Source organism: Melanerpes formicivorus, unplaced genomic scaffold (genome assembly GCF_026170545.1).
Source record: "Melanerpes formicivorus ecotype bairdi unplaced genomic scaffold, bMelFor1.0.p_v2 SCAF_161, whole genome shotgun sequence".
In the NCBI taxonomy this organism is placed as follows: Eukaryota; Metazoa; Chordata; class Aves; order Piciformes; family Picidae; genus Melanerpes; species Melanerpes formicivorus.
The window spans coordinates 238,188-262,585 of record NW_027142513.1 but is presented as its reverse complement, the minus strand read 5'-3'; the positions used below and the strand labels follow the sequence as shown (position 1 = coordinate 262,585).

Below are 24,398 nucleotides of genomic sequence, written 5' to 3'. Positions count from 1 at the left end.
GCTCATGCCATAGCCTTTGCTATTAAGCTCATTGCTGTCAAGTCTTGCCTCAGCCCTGAGAGTATCTCCAGAGGAGGGACCTTTGCTGAGAGCCTGAGAAGCTACAGCATTGTATTGCCAATCTCACCGGTTGGAAGAGCCTGTAAGATTGCCCAGTTGCTGAGGAAGGGACTTAGCGGAGTCTGGCAGTCCAAATGCCTGCCTGCCTCAGCTTTAAGCAGCAGACTGATGAGCCACCAGGAGTGCCTAGCAGCTCACACAGAGCAGGACCAGCATTTAGCCACGTGTCTGTGTGACCCTGCTGTTGCGGGAGAGAAGAGGAGCCACCACTTCTGCTGCTTCATGCCCTGTGAACCCCAGGGAAATCTAGAGCACCATTCATGCCCCATGCTCCAAAGCTGGGACTGCTCCAAGAGGGTCCTGCCTGCTCCTTTGAGACAAGCAAAGGGGAAGCCGCCACTTGGCGCAGCTGCACTTCTTCACTGGGGCCGTCCTCACCAGCCCCAAAGGTCATCACCACAAGGGCTGACCCTGTCTCAGGACCTACCCTACTGGCCCTGCTCCCGCAGGACCACTCCCTGCCATCTGGAGGAAGCCACCTGAGTCCTGAAAAGGGAGCCTGCCTACCAGCTAGCCTACATTCTGTCCCCTCTCTGCTGCTGCAGAAGGGAGAAGGCTGCCCCTGACATCGCCATTTGGACCAGCCCAGGAACCAGCCCCGGTGACAGCAGCCTGCTACAAACAAAGAATAGAATAGCATAGCATAGCGTAAACCAGGTTGAAAGAGACCTTCAAGATCATCGTGTCCAACCCATCAACCAATCTAACCCACCTAAACAACTAAACCATGGCACCAAGCACCCCATCAAGTCTCCTCCTGATGACCTCCAATGATGGTGACTCCACCACCTCCCCGGGCAGCCGATTCAACAGTGTATCTTCCACATGCTCTCCACTCACTAACATTCAGTTCAAAGCACCTGCGTCTAGCAGCATAACATTTCTAGTTCAAGCCTCTGATGCACTGTAATCTCTCTGTATATAGTTAGGCAGCCACCAACGTCCTGTCGAGTTGCCACCTGGTGAACAAGCAGCAGAATTGCACCCTTCGTTATATCAATAGAAACTAATGTATATGTTCTAATTGGGTTCAAATTATAAATACTAAACTGCTTATGGGATGTATTTCACAATTGTGCACTAAAAAAAGGTATACAAAATAGCGAATCACTGGTCACTGATAATTTTAATAATTAATAAAATATTTATAATTCATATTAATAAATTAACCTCATCACAAAGATTGAGGTAGAAAATATATGTGTACTTACCTGCTGCTGTAAACGAAGCTTGTCTTCTTCCACTTTTTTGACTTTTGACCTTTCTAGCTCAATGTGGTGTGCACAATCTTCCCTGGCTCGCCGCACAGAGTCCTGTAGCTCCTGCAGACTGCGTTCATGCTCTGCTTGCAACTCCTTCTTTACTCTTTGAAGCTTAGAAGTGACACATATTTATATTAACCCACAGGTTCATAAGTTTCAAAGAGCCTTTCCTACAACTGTTACTGTTAATCATGACAGAAAAAAATAAAATACTCATTTTAGAAATTAAAAATTCCATTGTTATCTGCATGTTTGCTATGTACTCTTTTACTGGATTTCAGTTTAACTTATGACCTACAAATGACTATATTTGGGCCACACATACACTCTTGCTTGACTATTGTAATAAAGGAGTGATCTGTATCTTTAATGTACTCTCTACATAGGATTGCTAAAGGCAAATTTTATATCCACATTTCTACTACACACAAAATGTTAAATATACGTCTTCACAGCAGATACAGTAAAGTCACAATGGCACCAGCCATTGTGCCTGTAGATGAAGGAAGATTGCATTATTCAGACTGAACATATTGAATAAATTCCTCATTGAGCTAAACAGGAAAAAGAGCCCTTGACAAATCTGAACTCTCTGGAAAGATGTTAGTGGCCCATTAACTGCTAGCTGCATAGAAGCCTCTCCAAATGGCCCATTTCTCAAACTGTAATTGCTAAATGAACTTTACATCATTTTGTCTAGACGCACTTGGAATCCACTGGGTTTTTTCATTATATCTAAACCCTTAGGTCAAAATCTCACTAAATTTAGAGCAAGTTGAGACAAACATGTATGAGATTCAAAACAAACACTTCAGTCAGACTGAAATTCATTTGGCCGAACCTAATCATCAGATTTTTTGCATACATGTTAAAGGTAAAGTCAGACACTATTTACAGCACAAACTACATCCTGAGGGGTACAGACAAGCCAAGTACAGAACAGAACATAGATTCAATCAGTCAGTCTCAGTGCTGGGAGCTTTCTTAACATTGTTCACAAGCACAGGAAAGACTAGTAAGATAGAAAATTTTATCTATGGAGAAAAAAGATTCTTGGCACTGCTAAATCACCATAGAAGTCTACCTATATAACTGAGTTTGTTCTGAAGTATAGAAATAGGCAGTTTATTTTTTTCTCTCTTTTCATATGACTGGCTTCCCTGAGGACTTGGAATCCCATTTCCTCATCTTCAGTAAGATCTAGACACAGTGGAAGCTACTAGTAATGAAACCTGGACAACTGCAGTTTCTTTCAGGTCCTTTTGTCACTTCCTATTGCAATGGTTAAACCTAGTAATTGTCTAAAGTAAGGCACTCGTACAGTATTCAGCTGACAATACTGAACTTGAAATTGAGATATGCTAATGTTATACAAATTCACAGTTCTGTAACTCTAGCAACTTCCATTTCCATAAAAAAAGTGTAGTTGTAACAAAATCTGGCTTAAATTATTAGTGCTTCTGTGTATCAGCGTAAGTGTGGTTATTGCAGTTCTTAAATGCAAGTCACAACTGTTTCTGTATATAACTGTATAGAAATAGCTCACACAATTGCACTGTTTAAAAGGAGCAAACACTTTTTACCTCTGATTCAGCGCCAAAAAGCTGTCGTTCTCGCTTATCTAGATCTCTCAGGGTTTTCTGAAGTTGTTCTTCCAAAACAGTATATTCTGCTACCTAACAGAAAAAGAAAAAAAAATAAATAAAAAAAGAGAGCTTTCCTTGCAATATAAAACATTTTAGACAGGCAAAGAAGTAATTCTTGCTGTGGTATAAAATATGACTGATTTTTGTTTGGAAATTTGTGTATAAAGATGATCTTCAGCTCTTAGTGAGGACATCATGATAGTCGTCTTTTCCAATATAACAAAGGCTAACAGGTTACTATGCACAATTAGGTTGCAGAAGTGCTTTTTGACCATGCTAGTGAAAGGCAATTAAAATTAAAAAGCCTGCAGGGGAAGCAAGGATTTCTAACATGTATTCTGTGACTGTTTTTCTTTCTTCATGCTGTTGTAGACTAGACGTATGTATATCAGTAGGTATGAAGACTAATCACAGACCCTTTGTTCTACATTATAGTTAAGAAACACCATGTCAAATTTTGTAGTTCTTTCAGAAAATGTAACAAGGGTTTCTTTACCTTTTTCTTCACTAATGCCTCTCTCTCTCTGTCTCTTTTCTTCCATTCTTCTGCAAGTGCTTGCATATGAGCCATTTCCTTCTCCTTAAGCTTTTAAAAGGCAAAAAATAGTAATAAAATCCCCAAACCAGAAAAATCAAATCAAAATAATTGGAAGTGCAACTTTAAAGAAAAGACTACTAGATGATTTAAGCCTTGAATTGGAAGAATTACAAAAAAATAAAGTTCTGTATACTGACTCACATAACTCAGGATGCGATTCTGATAGCAAAAGATATTTCTTAACCTTAAGTACAACACAGTATAAGTCTAAGTTTGAGAAAAATGTCCAAACAGACACCAGATTTTCAGTATCTTTTAAAAGGAAGCATGCAACACTTCAAATAATCTCAAGAGTTGAAACACAGCAATAAATTTTGACCAAAAATAAAGAAACAGTACATTAGATACTCAAGAATCAGATTATTGGCAAACAGCTGTGAAGGAGGCGTTTGGTATTTCACTATCTAGCACCTATTTCAGTCACTTGAAGAATTAACCTTCTTGCTTAAAATTATATTTGTTTGGGTATATGTTAAGTTCAAATATTCTATATAAGTAAAATGTAGCGCTTTTTTGAAACAGTGGCAAAGTTAAGAACAACGCAGTTAATCCTCTCACTGATCTTGCCAAAACTTCTCAGGTAGTCCTGCAGTTTAGGAAGTGAACAGAGAGTAACCTGGCTTTCAAAAATGTCCTCTTGCATTTCCTTCCACATTTCTAATTCCAGTGCTGCTTTGTATTCAAGAGTTTCTCGAGGTTGTGGATGGTTTTCAGGGGCACGAGGCTGAGTGCGAGCAACGTGACGTTGTTGACCAGCACCTACACACTGATACAATAACAGAGAATTTTTAACTGGAAACTCCATTTTTCAAAGAAGTATTCAAGCAAAATAGGTAAGATTAATGTAAAATTTACTTGAGAAGAATCTGACACCAGAACTTCTTGTATTTTCACAAATCCGTAGTCTTCCAACGTGATAGCATATGAAAGCTCTGCTACTCTGTTGCCTGACCTATAAATAGCATTAGAATGTTATTTTAATGGAAGTTGCCTTAAAATACAGAAAGTGAATTGCAAGATGACACACAAACAAAGGTGAAGTGCTAAAAGTTTTCATGTGAGCTCAGACTCTAAACAGTTATCTACAAAAGTGATGAAACATGCTCCCCCACATATATTGTTTTAACCTGGGGACTGATTCATACAGCTCTTGGAAGCTTTGTAACTTTAACATTGAGAACCTATTAAGTTTACTATTACTTACACTTCCCTGTAACAGGGGAATGATCCAGAAATGTGCCTGCAGTCTTAAATTCTTCTAGCAATTATACCTGTTGAATATATCCTGCTGACATCACTATAAGATATCTGATGAATTTCTGTAATCTAGCTTTTTTAAAACACTAACAGCAACTTGCCATCCACAGTACAAATTACTGGGCATATAGTGTGTGGTAAGACATTCTTGGATTACTAGAAATCACATTTCTGGACACCAGTACAGAGAACTGCCACTTCTAGTTTAAACAACTACTTGCTCTTGTACAGTTGAAAAGTGTCTAGATAACAGGTATTTTAATTAAATAATTTGAAATTAGGTGCAGTTTCTGCCTAAGAAACCAGTTTGTCTCTGGCTTTCTCATCTTTAATCATAGAAAAAAATTACAGTAAAGAAAGGTAGTTTACTTCACATAAAGATATTTAGACAAGAAATATGAATAGCTCAAACTGGAAGTTACTGCTAGTCCAACATGAAAGTATACTGTAGTGTAAACCTATACCTGGTCAGAAACAAAACTTAGTTATAAGCTCAGTTATAACTACTCAATAATGCAATAGCCATTACAACCACTTGAAACCTGAAAGCTGTAGAATTAGGTTTTGCAACTAAAGGCAGCAGCAACTACCATGGCTGTAGTTTTCACAGAAATTCTCTTCCAACAATTACAAAAAGGCAACACTAAAATACTCTTACAAAGGTGCAATCTTCTACAGTTATTTGCAAGGAGAAAAAACAAACAAAACCAAAACAAACATTTGTACTTCACAGAGGTTAACGAATTATTGCATTCAATTCTTACAAATTTCTCTTTGTCACTGATTAAAAAACAAAACAAGATTCAAAGTAGTAGGCCTCAAATCTGAGTAATAAAGTCAGTTCAACATAGCAGTGTAAAAATACTACACCAATAGAAGAAAGCTAGAAAGGTATCACCCACAGCACAACAGACACCTGACCAAATTTTGAGAATGCCATCTAGTGGTTATTTTTTGTGTAAAACAAGCTTTCAATTTCATAAACATTATCATGAACTTACTGTACATTAAGGTTCACAACTTTAATTCTCCACAGAATCAGGGAATGCAGGATTTCATACAAGAAAGTTTAAACAGAAGGCAGAGATAAGTTCTCAATTAATATGGAAGGAAGTATATCAGTTTTGAGTCAGTAACCTGTACTTTCTTATGTGTCATTTTTTCATTTTCTGTAGGATTAGAGGTTTAAAACTGACCTCAGCCTTAACAGCAATTACTTATTTCTAAGGTCATAATCGAGTTATATTATCACACAGAAATTGAGAAGGGTCTAAACAGTGATTGCTTTCATGGTTGACATCAAGAATGGGACAGAAGCAACTACAAATTAATTTTCTTCATATATACATATATTAAAAAAAATTAGTTCCTCTGTGTAAATGGACATTTACCTTCAGACATAATCAACCATTAACACTGCACTTTCTGATGTATAGAAGCTCAAACGCCTACTACTATCACAGAGTATAATTCTGAAACTGGAAACCATTCTAAGGATGTGTATCTGTCCTAACTTTTACTGAAGACAGCTGCATCCAAAAGCATACTATGGAGAGTCTTCACTGTTTTCTGTTTTGTAATTATTAAGTAACTTACTCAGGAAAGTGCACCAGTAATATTTTGTCCAACTTTCTTTCATCTGTCTGTGAAGCTTATATAAAACAACATGCCTGTGCCAATTTAAGTCACTTGGATGCCTATTCCCACCCTCACGCTGCAGTACTCTTGCAGCCTGTTTACTATTAAAAAGGTAAATAGGAGATGATTATCTTTTTTCAGGGAAATTAAAGAATTCTTCATAACTTGCTACAAAGTAATTGCTTTTAAACAGTTTTACCCTTGTGCTGCTGTGACACTGACTGTTTCATTACAAGTCTGACGCCAGCATTGTTCACCATTACCACCCAAGAACCGCATTTTTTCCGAAGCCAAAACATTTGAAAGCTGAAGTCTTGCCACCCCTAGAAGTAAGTCTTTAGCTGTTTTATCCTTGTGCCACAGTTCAACCAGCAAAGGTAATCTGAAACAAAGAAGTTATTTTAGTGTCAGGCATGAACACCAGAGAGGAAGCATTCCTATTCACTTGGGAAGAGGACCTCATGTTCTAAAAGCAACTTTCCAAATCAGTGATGGTCACAGCTGTCAAAAAATGAAACAGGTTTACTGCTTCTCACTCAGAAGACTGACTTCATATATGCTGCTTACTTTGGTGAGACTATCATTCCTTTCCTCACTTTATAGAAAGAATACTGCTGCAGTAAAAGTGATTGAATGAATAAGCTTAACAGACCAAGACCTTAATTTATAAACACCTATGAATAAATTCTAGTCACCGCCACTCATACTGTACACCTCCTTCAAGACAATGGTATTTTGAAAGAAGAGGTGATGATTATTCCACATCTTAGTTATCGAAAGCTGGTGAGACTACTGGGAAAATTGTTTGACAACCCTAAACACTGTACCCTGCTTCCTAGACACTACTGTTCCTTCCCAAATATTGGTTAGTCATCATACATTAAAACAAACCCTTACCTCTGTCATTTGAAGTAATGCTTTCTTACAACTACCAACCATTAATTTAACAACTTAGAGCAAGAGTATTTGTTTCGATATACAGTGATCCCTGCAAAAGCACTCAACAGATAAAAGCAAAAATTTTTATACTCCATGCCTTTAAATGTAAGTTCCTCTACAGAAACTGGAAAAGCAATATACTAAACATTCATTGGCCATCAGCACTTTGATTCTTTATAAATTCTCAAACCGTAAAAAATACAAACTTGTGACTGTATTTACAACAACAATGATGAAAATAGAAAAAGTATAACTAAGATAAAAAGAATCCAAATTATCACCTGAAGAACGTATCTTGAAGCTGATGAGGCATAGTTGCAAAGTCAAACGCACAATAGGACTGTGGAAGAAAGACTTCCATGTTTTTTCTGACTTCTACAGGAGGGCTTGTCATAATAGGGGCTGCACTGCCAAAAAATGGATATGAGTACCTAATGAAAACATCACAAAAATAAGTTAAAAACTCAATACTTTTTTCCATATACACCCAACAACAAGATAAACAGTCTAAGCATTTTTCACCCAAACATGACTTCTGAAGTTAGCAAAATTTTCACAAATAGAATTTAGTTCTCAAATACTCATATTTTCATTTACTTCAGCTTCATTTATATCAGCTCTTATTTTGACCAAAAAAAAGCTCTGATAATATGTATGCTCACAAGAATACAAATTAATCTTTCATATAATTGCAGAATTTTAATAAAGTGAGCAAAGAAATTGGAGACAGAAGTATTATATTCATATGTAGATTACCACTTGGAAAAAGTAAGATCTATGTTTACAGCTAAGACAACACACAACACTTGATAACTAAGTATACATACATGTAGCATGAGAACCATTTGAAAATTTCAGTCATATTTAAGAATTTAGTTTAATTCACTAAAAGGAAAGTTGAATTGTTTTACCAATATGATTTACAGTGTGGCTTGAACTACTTCACTAGCACAATTCAGTGTATGATAAACTATGAAGTGGAGGCCAAGAACCTCTTGAATTTCACTCAAATTGATGATGCCAACTGTGAGCTTAGTTACTAGTAAATTAAACACTGCATCAAATGCTGCCACTTCCATACCTCAACTATTTGTGCAGAAGAACTTGTCTGGATATGAATAAAATAATGCTCACAATAAACAGTGAAAATGCAGTTTTCTACCTTGCAGCTTTTCTCAGCTTTTGTGTTTCAGTTTCTTGGCATATTCATCACCAATTGCAAACACTAAAGTTCATGAAACAGCAAAACTGTCACTGTTTTGAAACAAACTCCATTTTGGAATGTTATGTGAAAAAACTTTTATGTGGCAGAATTCCATCTATTGTATATGGTTTTCCACGTAGTATTTAATACTACAGCCTATACAGAAAACTGTTAATGATGCAATCAACATAAATTACAATCTAAAATATTCCACTCCTCCTCACCAACCCCATCTTCTCACTCTAGTTCAAGCAGAGCTTGATCTTTCAGAATCTTTAACACACAAATAGATGAGTAACCAGTTAAAACTATTGAACAAAAACTCTGTCAGAATAACAAATGCAAAGTAAATGCAGATGCATTTTCACAGCCACAAACAGTAAGCCCTCTCAAACCCCAACAACATTTAAAAGATGCGCTTCCTCAGATGCACCAAAGGGCCCTAATGGAAGGGAAAAAGGTTAAAAAATTATGTCATCACTAATTAATAGTCCATGAACAGGAATTTTGTCTTTTCTTAAGAATCATCCCTAGATGAACTTTTGATCCTAAACTCTTAATGAAAACCTAAACCATAACGAGTTGATAAAATAAGGTTTCTTTCACCTCCCAGCTAACATCTGCTTATTCTCCAAAGTGCTCCCGTGATTTTCTCTCATGTTAGCACCACCACCAACTTTAAGCAATTGTTTCAGACTAGCACTGGCAGTTTTCTACTTCTGCTTTAGGCACAAAATTCACATATCCAAAATGCTTGTCTCTTAACTTCACAAAATTAATGTAACAAAAGGAGCTACTTCTCACTAAGCTTTGCTTCTTATATGCAAAGACTATTAAAAAACTCTAATACTATCCCTCAGTAAGATGTAGGACATACTACACTGGTTCCTCACTTTAAGGCCAGAATGTTCTTCCTTTAGATTAACTGCCACACACAAACCAGAAGTTACCAAAACACTACAGGGAGTTACTGAGTTGAGACATGGAAAGCTATAGAAACTCCCTCTTCAATCAACTAGAAAGACAGCCAGAAAGAAAGAATACAAGTAGTCCTCCTTTTCCAAGGACTGAATGATGACCTGTATTGTCAGATATTCAAGAGAGACTGAATATAAACTACAGCGCAGGTGAAGTGCTACATGCTATCTATAATGCTGTAATGTGCACAAATTTAGTGACGAGCCAGATAAACATCCCAAAGTATTTCACTGCTGAAAACCAGCTATGTAAAAGGCAGCATACTGCCAGTAATCATACCTTAAAATACAATTTATTGGAAAACCAACTTCCAGACCACGTATACTTCTTAAGTCTATTGAAAAGCAAAAATGGTGAGAGGCTGCTGGAATGACAATTTTCTGTGATGACACAGGCTCAGAAGAACTGGATGCATGCACAGGGATGGGTTGAGATGCTGCTACTGAACCGTTAGGGTCAGCTGAAAAGACAGAAGAGAATTTGTGCACATGTTTAGTGATTTGTTCTGTCTGAATAACAAAATATCTTAAATACAGGTCTCAATTTAAATGCAAGCACTGGTTAGTTGCTTGCACATTTCAACTCCTTATTAAGTCAATGCTATGGAAAAATAGTACTACTTCCAAAGGAAAAACAAAAAACAAACAATAAACAACACAACCTCCCCACAATCCCCCCCCCCAGCAAATTCAATGTATTTAAATACTTTAAATCTTCTTAAAAGATTCTGTAATATTTTTCTTTTTTTTAATTTACCTTCAAAGCTATTTACATTTATCTCACTGAAAAGTTTGGAGTAAGATCTTAAATTCATCAGAAGCATGCTAGAAGACTTCAGTTTCAACAGTTTACATAATTTCTCCTAGCCAACTTGAGGGCATGTAGAAGAGGTGGTGTTAAAAAAACCTTCCTTTGCTTTGAATTAAGCTACTGCAAACTAACCTGTTTAGTTTCACACTGAAAAAGAATGAGTACTAGGTCAGTTACAGTGCTAACCCAAGGCAGCATCAACTGAGGTTTAATTTATGAAGTAAATTAAAATGCTCTAACTGTGTCTGTAAACACATCTGCTTATGCCCTTTAATCAGAAACCAGGTACTCAGACACTGATTTTGTAATTTAGCCAGCTGAAGCTACAGTGAGTGCCTGCCAATTAGATCCAGACTTCTGAAGTTCTTGCACTGGGACCAAATACTACCTTCAAAGAATAAAATACCAAGCTACAAGTTTTACAGGCAGGATCCCCAACAGGTGTCCTCCAAAAATGTTAAAGATAGCAAACAGCCAAAGAAACTGTCAGAGAACTCAACGGCATTAAGTGTTAGTTGTTCTGATTTTCTTTGTTCATAAATATCTAAAATGTTCCCATTTTTGTACTTTTTAAATAAATACATCACTGCTAGCATTGATTTTATTTTTCTCCTGCTTGTTTTTTGAATGCTTTATTTGCACTAACTAATTTTTTTAAATAATTCAGTAATACTTCAATATCAGCTAGTTAACACAACCCAGCAATGAAATGATTTTCACTGATTCAGATAATATGTTACTAGACTGTGAGGTGTAATGAAATGTTTGAATACAAGTTTAAGGGACACAGAGATGAGAACAAAAATTGCACATAGCCCACTGCAAAACATTAAAGCTCCTACAATGTTCAAATTTTGTTTAATGTACTAAGTTCAAAAAATTGTACTTTACTGGAATTTTGCAGATCTGACAATAGAGGTGACTTTGCTCTGGTCTGAGACTTGAAACCTGGAAGCACTTCAGTAAATTGTTTGTTGACCTCTTGGCAAGACTCAGCCATGAGCCCTGATAGATACAAATGGATAAACTTAGTTTACATTTTACCAAAAGTTACAAAATGAATACTGCTATTAATAAAAAAGGCACAATCCTAAATTTCTTAACTGCAAATTCAAAGTATTTATTAACTACATAGCAAAATCCTTAGAAATCTTAGAATTCCCACATTTCCCTTGCTCTTCTATGTAAGGAATGTGAGCATTAAACCATTTCATCTCCTTTCTGAGAAAGTAGGACTTTTTAATGGTTATGGTACTGAACCTTCCCATTCTCAAATTCATGCAGCTTCAAACACTTTTGGATTAATATTCAAGCTGATGACCATCCATGTCACTTGTAATCTACACATCACCAAATCCCCCCTATGGTTCTTCCAAGTGTTTTCCAAAACCACCACAACTACAACATTTAATCTCCTTATGTAAATAATGTATTATGTAAGTAATTCTTGCTTGCCTGAAATTTATCACCACAAATATATAGGATGCAAGAAGACACCTGACAAGCAGGGAAAAAGAAAGATATACCACACACCCTTTTTCTTTAGTTTCGTGCCTTCTTCAAACTTCAGGCTCTCCACTTCACTTTCTGTTGCTTCACCTTCTGCTACAGATGAGTGGTCAGCTTTAGATAGGACATCCTGTGACTTCTGTTTCAGGCCCTCTGTTTTTCCATTAATAAGTGAAAGAACATTCTCCTGTGGCTGTTTAGGTTCAGTTGGAGCATTTGTGGGAATTAAGGGCTGAATGAAGTAATACAGTTTTGTTATCATCACAGTTTGCACTGAAAAATTCTGTCTACGACATTTTTATAATTTTAGGTATTGTTCTGACAGAAAAAATAAATCAATTAAAGCAGCTATTTATTCAGGTTTTCTTTTACATACTCAACTACCAAATGTAACTTTGAAATACCAATTTACTTTTTTTTTTTTTTTTACCATGAAACTGTGCAACAAGTTCACGTAAAACCAAAGAAACAATAAACAAACAAACTATACCTGGGTACTTAAGCTCTCCTTCTGTAGAGTTACAGATACCCCAACAGTAGGAGCCATATCCAAAGGCAACTGTGGTAGTTTCTGCTTAGCCCTATTTGGTGGAACAAGGGTAAATGCTCCTTCTATTGCCAAAGGGTGTTGATCAATCTCCACATTTCCTTTCTTCAGAAGTAGAGACAAGGGTATTTCAGTGCTTCCAAGAGACTGGTCCCCACAGCAAAGATGGATCTGTATACATACAAGAGTGCCACAAAGTAATTGCCATGTGCATTTCCACCTGAACTGCCTGTTCCCCCTCTAAAGGGAGCATAAATACAGCAGTTAAAGTGATCATCCCTAGTCTAGTCCTTGTATCCTGAGAATAACTGTTTGCACAGCATGAAAACAGCTACAAAATTCCAGTACTGAGTAGACTGGCCCAGTGCAGAACAGTAGCAGATCACAGTACTGTCCTACTGAGGACCTGGCCTATCGTCCCTTCTGGAAGACAAATTCAATAGTCTGAGGCTTCACACTGAAGAGATTCTTGCCCTTAATGCATGGATATGTGAAATGCATGACTGCAAGGTAAAGAAGTTACTTGAATGCTCAGCCTTCATACATATATTTAACCTCCACTTGAACAGCAAGGATTTTTTTTTTTTAAGTTAACCATGTTCTTAATTCCTGGTAAGAATCATTATTCTTTTTTCAAAACCTGACTCAACTTTCTTTTCCTTCCACATCTGAAGATCTGTATACTTAAGAGAAAGACAGATGTTAAAAACAACATACTATAATTAATTTCTCATTAACAGTTACTCTTTCAAACTTACTAACTTACTCCCATATGAGTCACTTCTGATGTGCCAGAATGGAACTGGACACTGCATGCTGGTCCTTAATATTTATTACAAAAACATGAAGACTTAAATGCAAAAAAAGATCAATCACTAATATCATAGTATCATAGTATCATTCAGGGTTGGAAGGGACCACAAGGATCATCTAGTTCCAACCCCCCTGCCATGGGCAGGGACACCCCACACTAGATCAGGCTGGCCAGAGTCTCATCCAGCCTGGTCTTGAACACCCCCAGGGACGGGGCCTCGACCACCTCCCTGGACAACACATTCCAGGGTTTCACCACTCTCATGGTGAAGAACCTCCTCCTCACATCCAGCCTGAATCTCCCCACCTCCAGCTTCATTCCATTCCCCCTAGTCCTATCACTACCTGAGATCCTGACAAGTCCTTCCCCAGCCTTCCTGTAGGCCCCCTTCAGATACTGGAAGGCCACAATTAGGTCACCTCGGAGCCTTCTCTTCTGCAGACTGAACAGCCCCAACTCCTTCAGTCTGCCCTCATAGGAGAGGTGCTCCAGCCCTCTGATCATCCTCGTGGCCCTTCTCTGGACACGTTCCAGCACCTCCACATCCCTCTTGTAATAGGGGCTCCAGAACTGGACACAGTACTCCAGGTGGGGTCTCACCAGGGCTGAGTAGAGGGGGAGGATCACCTCCCTCAACCTGCTGGCCACACTTCTCCTGATGCAGCCCAGGAGCTGATTGGCTTTGCGGGCTGCAAGTGCACACTGAGAGCTCATGTTGAGCTTTTTGTCCATCAGCACCCCCAAGTCTCTCTCCTCAGGGCTGCTTTCCAGCCAGTTACTGCCCAGACTGGATTTGTGCCTGGGATTGCCTCGACCCAGATGCAGGACCCTGCACTTGCTCTTATTGAACTTCATGAGGTTGGCTTGTGCCCACCTCTCCAGCCTGTCAAGGTGCCTCTGGATGGCCTCCCTTCCCTCCAGCGTGTCTGCTGCACCACACAACTTGGTGTCATCAGCAAACTTGCTGAGGGTGCACTCAATGCCACTGTCCATGTCACTCACAAAGATGTTGAACAAGACAGGTCCCAGGACTGATCCCTGAGGGACTCCACTTGTCACTGGCTAGGTGTGTACATGTACATGCACACACATTTAAATATATACATATTCCCCGGTCTAGCAGCTAGCACATTTTACTATTAAATTCCTCATTTTCAGAAAAAAATTATTAAAAGTCAAAATACAGTAGTCTGATCTTATATCCTCAATTTTAAGAAGATAAGTGAGAACTCAGAGAATCAGTACATCAAGATGTGGATCCGACTTCACAACAACTTGTTCTAAAAGTCATTCTTTAAAACGATGAAAACATGCATAAGTTTTCTGTATGTGTACAGATATATGCTGTAACAAATACTACATTTCAAAACTATAGACTAAGATAAAATTCCAAACACACCACTGCATATGTTCCTCCAAAACCTGTCATTAGAAAAAGTATTTCAAGTCAAAATAAAAATATCCAAAACATTAAGATTTGAACAGAAACTAACCTGCATAAGAAAAATAGAATGATCTGCACATGTTTATAGAAAAATAACTTCTAAAAAGCCTATATCCAGGACTTTCTGTAACTAACACTGTCTTATTTACCAGCTATGTTACTACAAACCCCACACTATCCTCAAAGAAAGAGTGCCTTGTTTTGTAATCACTATGAGACAGAGAGATTGCCATAAACACTTTCAATACCACCCAGTATTTAGAATCATTTAGATTGGAAAAAAAACTCTAAAGATCATTCAGTCCAACCACAAAGCTAACACGGCCAACTTCATCACTAAACCTTGTCCCCCATTTAGAACAGAATAGAATTAGCCAGGTTGGAAAAGACCTTTGAGATCATCAAGTCCAACTGATCATCCAATACTATCTAAGCAACTAAACCATGGCACCATGTAACCCATCCAGTCTCTTCCTAAACACCTCCAGTGACAGTGACTCCATCACCTCCCTGGGCAGCCCATTCCAATGGCCAATCGCTCTTTCTGTGAAAGAACTTCTTCCTAACAAGCAGCCTAAACCTCCCCTGGCACAGCTTGGGACTGTGTCCTCTTGTTTTGGTGCTGGTTGCCTGGGAGAAGAGACCAACCCCCACCTGTCCACAACCTTCCTTCAGGTCGTTGTAGACAGCAATAAGGTCTCCTCTGAGCCTTCTCCTCTCCAGGCTAAACAACCCCAGACTCTCCTCACAGGGCTTGTGCTCCAAACCACTCAACAGCGCTGTTCCCCTTCTCTGGACATGCTCCAGCAACTCAACATCTTTAAAGGCAATGCTAAAGACAAGGAACATCTCAAAACTGCCCAAGTACAGCTGTTGTATATTTTAAAATAGCATTTGGCTAAGGACCAGGAAAAAAAAGGCCAAACTTCCCTTACTATTCAGTGAGTGTTGAGCACAGTGATTTCACAATATAGACAACAGGGACCTGAGCAGCTGGTGGGCACAAGGTTATCGCAGGAAGAACAAAGTGGGACCCTCGGCTGCTGATGGTCTGAATGCAGAGCAAGTTCTGGAGCTCAAAGCTCTTGGGAATGCCATGTTAGCTCCTTGGGAATATCAAGTTTCAGCAATACCTTTTATCATGAAATGTAACCCATCTTACTGCAGTGACTACACTAAAGAGACTGAACTCCATCTGCTAGGATTTCCCATGTATTAGCCAGATAATTTATATTTGAGCCAAAAACATTGTAATACAATCTAGGTTTGGAAAGAGAAAGCCTTTCCAATTTTCAGTTTAAGCCACATTCTATTGCTTTTATTTTCATTCACATTTGAGAAGAAACATCTTACCTGCAACTTTGCCTGTCCACAAAGATACATTTTAAGGACATGAGCTGTACTACGTATTCGAACTGAAGCTCTTTCTGGCTCAAAGTTTGGATTAATTAAATCAGTGAAAGGTTCATTTGTGACATCATTTCCCAATAATGAGTAGTAGAAGTAAAACTCAGGCCTTTGTACAGGAAGCTTCATCGTGCAAGGAATTAGCTAAAAAAAAACCACAGAAAGGAGGAATATATCTCTTACATTAATGTACAGTTACAGTAATCTTTACATATTAGCTTGGAAACATAAGTGCTTAAAGTGATTTCAACCTGTTGAGCAGCTGCTTTAACCCCCAGTTTGCAATACACAATAAAGTTATAGTAATATCGAAAACGGATAAAAAAAAGTCTTACTTGACAAATATACAATAATGAGCAAAACAACCCATTTTGAAGTACCTTTAAGATTTATCAGCAGTAAGGCTGTAACTTGTATCATATATTCAATAATATCAAGAACAGCACAAATATTTAGAAGTAAGCATTGCCTCCACAAAATATTTATAGGAGAAATACAATTTATACACTCAGTATCTAATCCATATCAATTTATGTGATTGAATAAAAGACTGGAACAGACAGAAACATCTACTTCATCATGTAGCCACTGCAACTACTGAGTTCAATGCCTAAAAAGGCACCAGTGACCCCAGACTGATCACAGTAAATTTACTTCACAAGGCCTTATAGTTCTGACACAGAAAATTACTTTCTCTGCAAAAAAAGGTAAGACTGAGAAAAGTTTATTATATACTATTAGTTACAGATCAACTAAAATCATGCTGGCTTGGAATTGTGACTTTCACAGTAAATGGTCACATCTGTATTTTAAATTAGGCAGTGTAGTACAGTACAGCATAAAAATAGCAGCTGAGGTTTAAAGCTGAAATAATCACATTAGCATGTCACTTCAACCAAGCTGATAAATCTTTCCCTTAGGTAACATATAAGCTCTACTGTTCTGATCTCAAAGGTGTTTCATAATTTCAGCACAAGGGCACCACACTGAAGAGCAGGATTATCTCTACCCACACTTTTTATGCGTTATTGCAATATAAATGTATGCACTTCATAAAAAGTGTGTAAAGCCAATGTAGCTTTGGTGCAACCAAAGAATTCTGATCTTTCATCTGCAATTGGACATGTAACTGCTACAATAAAGTCTTGCATTTCAAATTAACATATATTAATTCAGTATGTGACAAGGCTATTTATTGCAACAAAATTACGAGGAAAAAAAAATCTTAAATAGAAATAAGGCATCTGATGGTGAAAATACAAATGTAGGATACTACTTCTCAAAAACTACATATAGCAAGGAACCAAACCTGTTCCAACTGTGTGGCAAATGCAATGGTTACAGACAAGACAAAGTAGTCTCTGCAGTGCTCTGCTGGTCCAATTTGATGACAACCCTCTTCTTCATTCAGGACTGGCACAATACTTTCAGGGTCTAGTCCAGAAAGAAGGACAAATGCTAATAGGGAAGAAAAATCACAAGTTACTTAAATTTTTTTATCAATTGCTGCAGGAATATTATACATAATTGCAATTTTACCTTTAATTATTTTGTGTGGAAAGCAAACAAAGATCTTGATGCTTGGTATCACAGCATTTCAACACAAAAAAGCTGTTTTATATATATATATATATATATACACACATATACACATACACACACAATTCCACAAAAAAAAACCCCACATATTAATTTATATTCAATGGGCACAGATGACACTTTGAAGACTATGCTAGAACTTCATTACTGTCTTAACCAAGCCAAAGTTTGACCAGAAGCCTTGTAAAACATTTGCTGCCACTGACCACTTAGACTTTGCAAAGTCACAGCCATAGATTAGGATAAGAAGATGATGAATTTAGAATTGTGAAGAAGTTAGCCACAGAGCAGGAATATGAGGCATTACTATAAGGTAAGTAGGAGAAATTCCATTGGTTTTACAGAGGCTTGGTTTTCAAAAATTAAGTACATAAGCTGTTTACTGAAAAGTACAGCACAGAGGCACCTACTTACATTAGTATTTGAATTCTAATGGGGTTTTGATACTTTTCACTAACTACTTTTAAGAAGAAAGTACAAAGGAATCCTGAAGTAGAATAAGTGCTAGCAGTTCATTTGAAGTACATGTTACTACAAAAACATCAATAGAGCAGGATTAAGTACTCAATGGTTAAAATTAGATTAAAATCCCATTAGAAAAAAAAAGTAGCTGCCTACCCAACTACTTTATAATTCCAAGCCCAAACTACTGAAATTGTGTTCTCTGAAGAAGCTCCTTCCTTATTTAGTTACAGAACTTTCTAAAGCACTGAGATATGAGTCTAATGTCCATAGGAGTAGACTGTGTCCCTGATTCAGATTTTAAAGATCAGTTGGTTTGCAACTCAGCCCATACGAAAGTAACACAACTACCTTGTGAAGTTATTATCACAAGGTACATTAATCAGCTTGTGGTAGTTTTAGGCTATGCCTTTAAAAATTATTCACAGATCTTGAATAGAAAATAGTAAAATGTAAATAAATTACTAATGGGTGTAAAAAGTAAAATAGAATAGAATAGACCAGGTTGGATGAGACCTTTGAGATCATCGCGTCCACCCTATCATCCAACCCACCTAATCAACTAAACCATGCAACCAAGCATCCTATCAGGACTCCTCCTAAACTCCAATGATGGTGACACCACCACCTCCCTGGGCAACCCATTCCAATGGGCAATCACTCTCTCTGTGAAGAATTTCTTCCTAAGCTCCAGCCTAAACCTCCCCTGGCACATAGTTCTAAACAATCCCATTGGAAGAGAATAAGAGACTTAAACTAGTTGTACCAAAACAGCCTCTCTCTTTTCTCGTTTCCTCAGGCTCAGAGATACTAACTTTGTGCTTCTGCTTGACCTTGGCTGCACTATTTTGCTTAACACTAATGTGTCTCTGCTCTGTTCTCTTGTCCCTTTTGTACAGCACCATAAGGGGGAGGCAGGAAAAGGGAGAGAATCTGTTGCAACTCCCATGGTCTTCAGCCAGGGGGGCCTTTGTGCTGTTTATTCATTGTAAATACCTGTAAATAGTGTATATTTTGTATATATTCATTACATTTCATTGTAGATTGTAGTTTTGCTTGTAGATACAGTTCCATTTGCTTCCAACTGAGCTGGTCTAGCAAACTTAATGTTGGAGGGGGAATCTTAACCCACCACACAGCTGTGAAGAATTTGCATTGGAAATGCAATGAAATTAAAGTCTCTTGAGACTTAACACATTTGCTGAAAGAGGTACATTGAACTGGCACAGCAGCATTTTTAATTCAGAGAGAGGGATATTCTTATTTTATGTTACTTACCTTTCCCATCTCTAGGGGGTGCCTCTCTTGCTTTAAAACCATCAACCAGGGCTTTTGAATCAGTCTCCAAAACAACACCTACTTGTATTTCAGATTTAAATTTGTTGTACTTGTTACTAAGAAGAGGATACCACTTTGGTGCCTACATAATTTTAAAAGAAAAAACAACAGTCAAACAAACAAACAAAAAAAACCAAAGGCATTTTAAAAACCCTACTAAAATAACATAATATTGTAACAGAAAAAGAAAGCTTGCTCCGGCAGCTCTACTTCATCATCTACTGAAATATACCTTAGATTTATTTTTTTTCCCAAAATTACAATCTATTGTGAGTGCACTATTACACTAAAAGATACTACAGAACGATTCCTGGATGACTAGCTGAACATACTCTTTTTTCAGTGATATGCACAGCAAACAGGTAAGCAAGAAAAATACACCAGAGACTCTCCATTAGAAGAATCTTCAAGTTCTAAACTAAAATTGTACAGTAATTTATATGGACCATAAATCCTTAAGAAGTATGATGTCAAAAAGACTCGAAAGTTTTGTATGTTCCTCAAATCAAATTCTACTACCTGTAACAGTACTCCTGTCAAAAGATAATTTTTACAGACTTTATACATAATAACATACCTGGGTGTTTTCCTGCACAGCCCTTAAATCAAGTACAATGTAGCCTATATTCTCTTTAGCTGAAGACACAGGATCCAAAGCAAAACACTGGAGTTTGATAGGTGTACGCTGCAGCCTGAAACAGCAAATCAGTTGGAATCAAATTATAAAAGTCCTCTGCAATTAATTAAAATTCTTAAGCTTTGAGCATACCACTCATTCTAAGTGTATTTGTTACAAAACTAGTTGGAGTAGGTCAGAAAACAAATTCATACTGAATGTCTAAGAATTTATCACTAAATCAGAGAACAAACAAGCAGATTGGTCTTCTCAGAGGAGTGTCCTGGAGTCTCTTAGAGCCTCAAATCCTAATGAAGAAATGCTACTGACAAATCCATTCACTCTCATCTATGTACAAGCACTGCACCTCACAAGAAACTGCAATTTCAGTTTTGAAGGTATCTTTAAAAATAGGGCTTGCAAAAGATATCTGTGCAAAAGACACAAAACTGTCTAGCATAATGCACATTTAGGCATTTTTCTCTCAACAAGTATCAAATGTAATACAGCCTTCTTAAGTACTTAGAAAAAATGGATGTAAAACTGTGTCAGTTAAAACAAAATAAATATGGTTTCCAAAACTGTGACTGTCTCAGCTCTTCTATTTGACATTCTCAAAAATATTTCAGGCATGTTTTTCAGACTTGAAGTTAATTGTGTCACAATACACATAGGAAAGCTTGAATCCAACGATTGACCTGTATAGTTCAAGCCCTATTAACTTACTGTAAGCTCTTGGGCATTTTCAACAGCGTAAAAACATACCCTTTAGAATTGTTAAACACTTTTCTTGCCATGTCCATACATTAATATGTTGTGGCAACATTATGGTAGATCAATGTATGGCTACAAAGAGAGTTAAAAAATACCCAAAAACCCACACAAACAAAACACCAAAGACAGCAAAATCAAATTTTGTCTCCTAATTAGATTTAATTTTCTTACATCACCTGTGCTGATGAAGTGCTTTCCTATCAAGTTCCCAAGCCAATTCTGTAGCAAATTCTGGTTGATCAGTATGTTCTACAGGATCAGTGGCCAACTGCTCACCATCAAACTTTGCTTCAACTACGAGCATGTACTTGGGTCGTTTTGGAAAATAGCGCCCTGTAAAAGAGTGCAACTGCCATGTGATACCATTAACAACAACAACAAAAAGGCAAGATATGCCGTAAGTCAATTACATAAAAATACATTTACTCTATCATCTTTCTTGTGCTCACTCTAAAGCTACGCTCTTCATAGTGTATAAAAAAAAGTCTTCTTATTATGCAGAAGTAAGGAGGAAGAATATAACACAGAACAGATTATTAGTGAAGCATCCAGAAATAACAAGACATTAACTCACAAAGCACAAGGAGGGAAAAAACCTGGGCAAATTTCGTGATTTGATTTTGGAAATGCACAAGTGGAATAGATCAAGTGAACATGTGAGAAGAAGATTGCATGCTTTGCCTCTACTGCACATTTTACCACTGTCCCATCTCAAAGCAGCAAAAGCCAAACAGTGAAGGATGTTTCTCCAACAACTTGTTGCTGAAAATAAATATTTTTTAAAAGATCACTGCTGTATTAGTAGACTGCCTAAAGCTATACAGGATTTGTCCTGGGTTCTGCATCATCCCACATTCTGATTAATAACTTAAGTGATAAAACAGAATACTTTTTTAAATTTACATGTATCACTGTGTGGGGATGGGCTAGATGCATGTCAGATGACAGGATCTTATTCTAAAGTTACCAATAAAAGGACAGAGAGATAATTGCATTTACTTGACAAACAAAATAAGCCAAACAACCCAAACCAGAACAAAATCCCAACACCCACACACTTAATTACACATCAGTAAGTATAATCTGTACAAACTCAAAATGATGAATGATTAGGTAGTATTCAAGATGTGAGTGAACGCTGTAAGTTTACTGCAGACTTCTAAGACTTCTAATAGGCAACAGAAATACTACAATGCTTCTTAAAAAAAAAACAAAAAAAAAAAAAACAAAAAAAAAAAAAAAAAAAAAAAAAAAAAAAAAAAAAACAAAACACAGACCTGTATGAAATGATCCCATCCTAAGACACTGGACGGACTCCAATGCTAAGGTATAAAGCTTTTTTGGAGTAAGGCCCTGCTGAAAAGACTCCACAGCCTGCCGGCGAGAACCGAGCCTCCACAGCTCGTACAGACGGGCTAGCGATGCTGCTGCTTGCAGCAGCGAGGACTAGATATGACGCAGGGATGTCTCTTCTTACCTAGAGGCTTGATTCAGAGGGAAGGGTGGCAAAAGCATCCACTAGGAACAGCAGCGATATGGGGTTTAAATGACAACTTTCGCGGCTGTGAGGCGGGTTTTGCAATACAAACATATCTCCTTTTTTTTATTCAGGAAATGAAGAACCCTTTCATTACTTAAAATAGTACTTTAGCTAAATACTTCCACGAAGAAACCGGAGGTCGTCCATACTGACTTTAAGACATGTACGTCCATAGCTTTAGTAACATTACCAGTTTATTACAAACAACTTAGCTTATCCCGCTTACTCCATCACTGAAACATATCTGGAGGCAGCGATCACTTCCCATGTTATGCCCAAGACGGAGACGACAACGAACAGCAGGGAGGCCGCGACCTCTCCAGTCCCCCCGTTTACCTTCCAGGACCGAGACGACGATCAGTAGACGATCGGCGGCTCTGGAGACCATCTCCCCTTTCCGCCCAGGAACCGTTGGGATGAGGGACCGAGAAAGGCAACCGCTCTCGAGACGTAAAACTATACAAGAACTCGACCAGATCTCCCGTCCTACCGCCACTCGTCACCCTTTTACCGCCTCGGAGCCTTTAAACACCAACCGCCGCAGCGGCCGCACTTCCGCTTGGCAACGGCAGCCCCGCCCGGCGCATAGAGCTCCGCTTCCGGCGCGGGACTCAGCGGTCCCGGGTAGCTTCGTCCCGTCCCGCCCTACCCCGCCGCGGGCGCTGGACGTCGCTGCGTATTGTGCTGGCTGAGGCTCTGAAGTCCCGCCCGCTGTTTTAGCGTCTCTTTTCTAGCTTGGAAACGGGGCGTTTCAGGAAAGTCTGAGGGTGCCTTCAAGCAGGTGCGATGTTTCCTTGGCTGAGCCCGTAACTTCTGCACGCTGACCTGCCATTGGTATGTGCAGTCTGTTAAAGCAGCGATGTTTGGTCATTATTTTCACGCAGCAAACACTGTCAGGATAGGACTATGTGAATCCAGTTCCAGCAAAATGCAGCTTTGTTGTACCTAGATCTTTCTTTAAGGTATTCTGTCTTTCATACGAAGTGTCTCCCGGTATAGTAACCTCTGGCATCACTAATTACGTTTGCCTTGACTGTGAGGCAAAACCCCCCAATTTATGTTTACACTATTTTTTTTTTTAAGACATTTGTAATTTGTAGAAAAGGTAATTTTTTAATGTAGAAATTTTTGTCTGCGTAAGATAGGGAAACAAATCTGCACTGACACCAAATGCTTGTGTTTTAGTAACACATCTTACAAATAGCAACCAAGTTATGATTTACAGACATCAGAAGAGGGCAAGGCCGTTATGCAGGAGTGGTTCTGCACTGTTAAATGCATCTTATTTTTGAGTTGAATCAGCTTCAGTTTGGTTGTGGCTGGTGATTCTTCTAGTGGCATTGCTATTATGTAACACTGCATTTGGTATGGTAAAACTCTATAGTCCAAGTTTGTAAATTTCTGGCACACCTGCTGCAAACCAGTTTGTAGTTATTTTTCAAAGATGACCCGGAGGTGGATTGCTTTCTCCAGGTGTGATTCCTGGAAGTAGAGTCGAGTCGAGTCGAGTCATCACATCCAACCTATCAACTAATCCAACCCACTTAATCAACTAAACCATGGCACCAAGCACCCTATCAAGTCTCCTCCTGAACACCTCCAATGAAAATACCTCTATCTGGTGATTTACATGAGTTTAATCCATATGAGAGTGCTGCAGTTTGTATGCAGAATAACCTACTGTATCAGCAAATAAAGATTTTTTTTTAAATCAATAGTTTTTGACCATTCTATTTATCAACAAGTATCTATCCCTGCATGCCTTTCATCATTCTAGTAGCCAAGCCAAATTAAGACACTGAATATTAGACCTAGCATGTCTTAGATACTCATCCCTCTCCCAAATAAGAATATATACAGACAATATTACTTTGGAATTATTGTTTAATAATGTGT

At 38.1% G+C, this 24,398-nt stretch overlaps 1 protein-coding gene across 3 annotated transcripts in view; it reads right to left on the bottom strand.

Annotated features, from left to right (window-relative positions):
* The window catches only part of CEP120 (centrosomal protein 120), a 42,598-nt gene extending 19,561 nt beyond the window's left edge, over positions 1-23,037 (bottom strand). Inside the window, exons 1-17 of one of the 3 annotated variants that reach the window (XM_068168950.1) lie at positions 22,839-23,037; positions 21,139-21,295; positions 20,150-20,264; positions 19,513-19,654; positions 17,483-17,631; positions 16,120-16,317; positions 12,452-12,679; positions 11,986-12,193; positions 11,344-11,457; positions 9,922-10,102; positions 7,742-7,891; positions 6,721-6,903; positions 4,482-4,578; positions 4,243-4,392; positions 3,525-3,614; positions 2,966-3,058; positions 1,332-1,493 (exon numbers count right to left, since the gene is read on the bottom strand). In XM_068168950.1, the coding sequence (XP_068025051.1) occupies positions 1,332-1,493; positions 2,966-3,058; positions 3,525-3,614; positions 4,243-4,392; positions 4,482-4,578; positions 6,721-6,903; positions 7,742-7,891; positions 9,922-10,102; positions 11,344-11,457; positions 11,986-12,193; positions 12,452-12,679; positions 16,120-16,317; positions 17,483-17,631; positions 19,513-19,654; positions 20,150-20,264; positions 21,139-21,295; positions 22,839-22,890 (2,469 nt within the window). In that variant the 5' untranslated portion in view covers positions 22,891-23,037. The remainder of the gene's footprint in view (positions 1-1,331; positions 1,494-2,965; positions 3,059-3,524; positions 3,615-4,242; positions 4,393-4,481; positions 4,579-6,720; positions 6,904-7,741; positions 7,892-9,921; positions 10,103-11,343; positions 11,458-11,985; positions 12,194-12,451; positions 12,680-16,119; positions 16,318-17,482; positions 17,632-19,512; positions 19,655-20,149; positions 20,265-21,138; positions 21,296-22,838) is intronic. The other 2 variants (XM_068168951.1, XM_068168952.1) reach the window with 2 other exon arrangements.
* Positions 23,038-24,398: the final 1,361 nt, after the last annotated feature.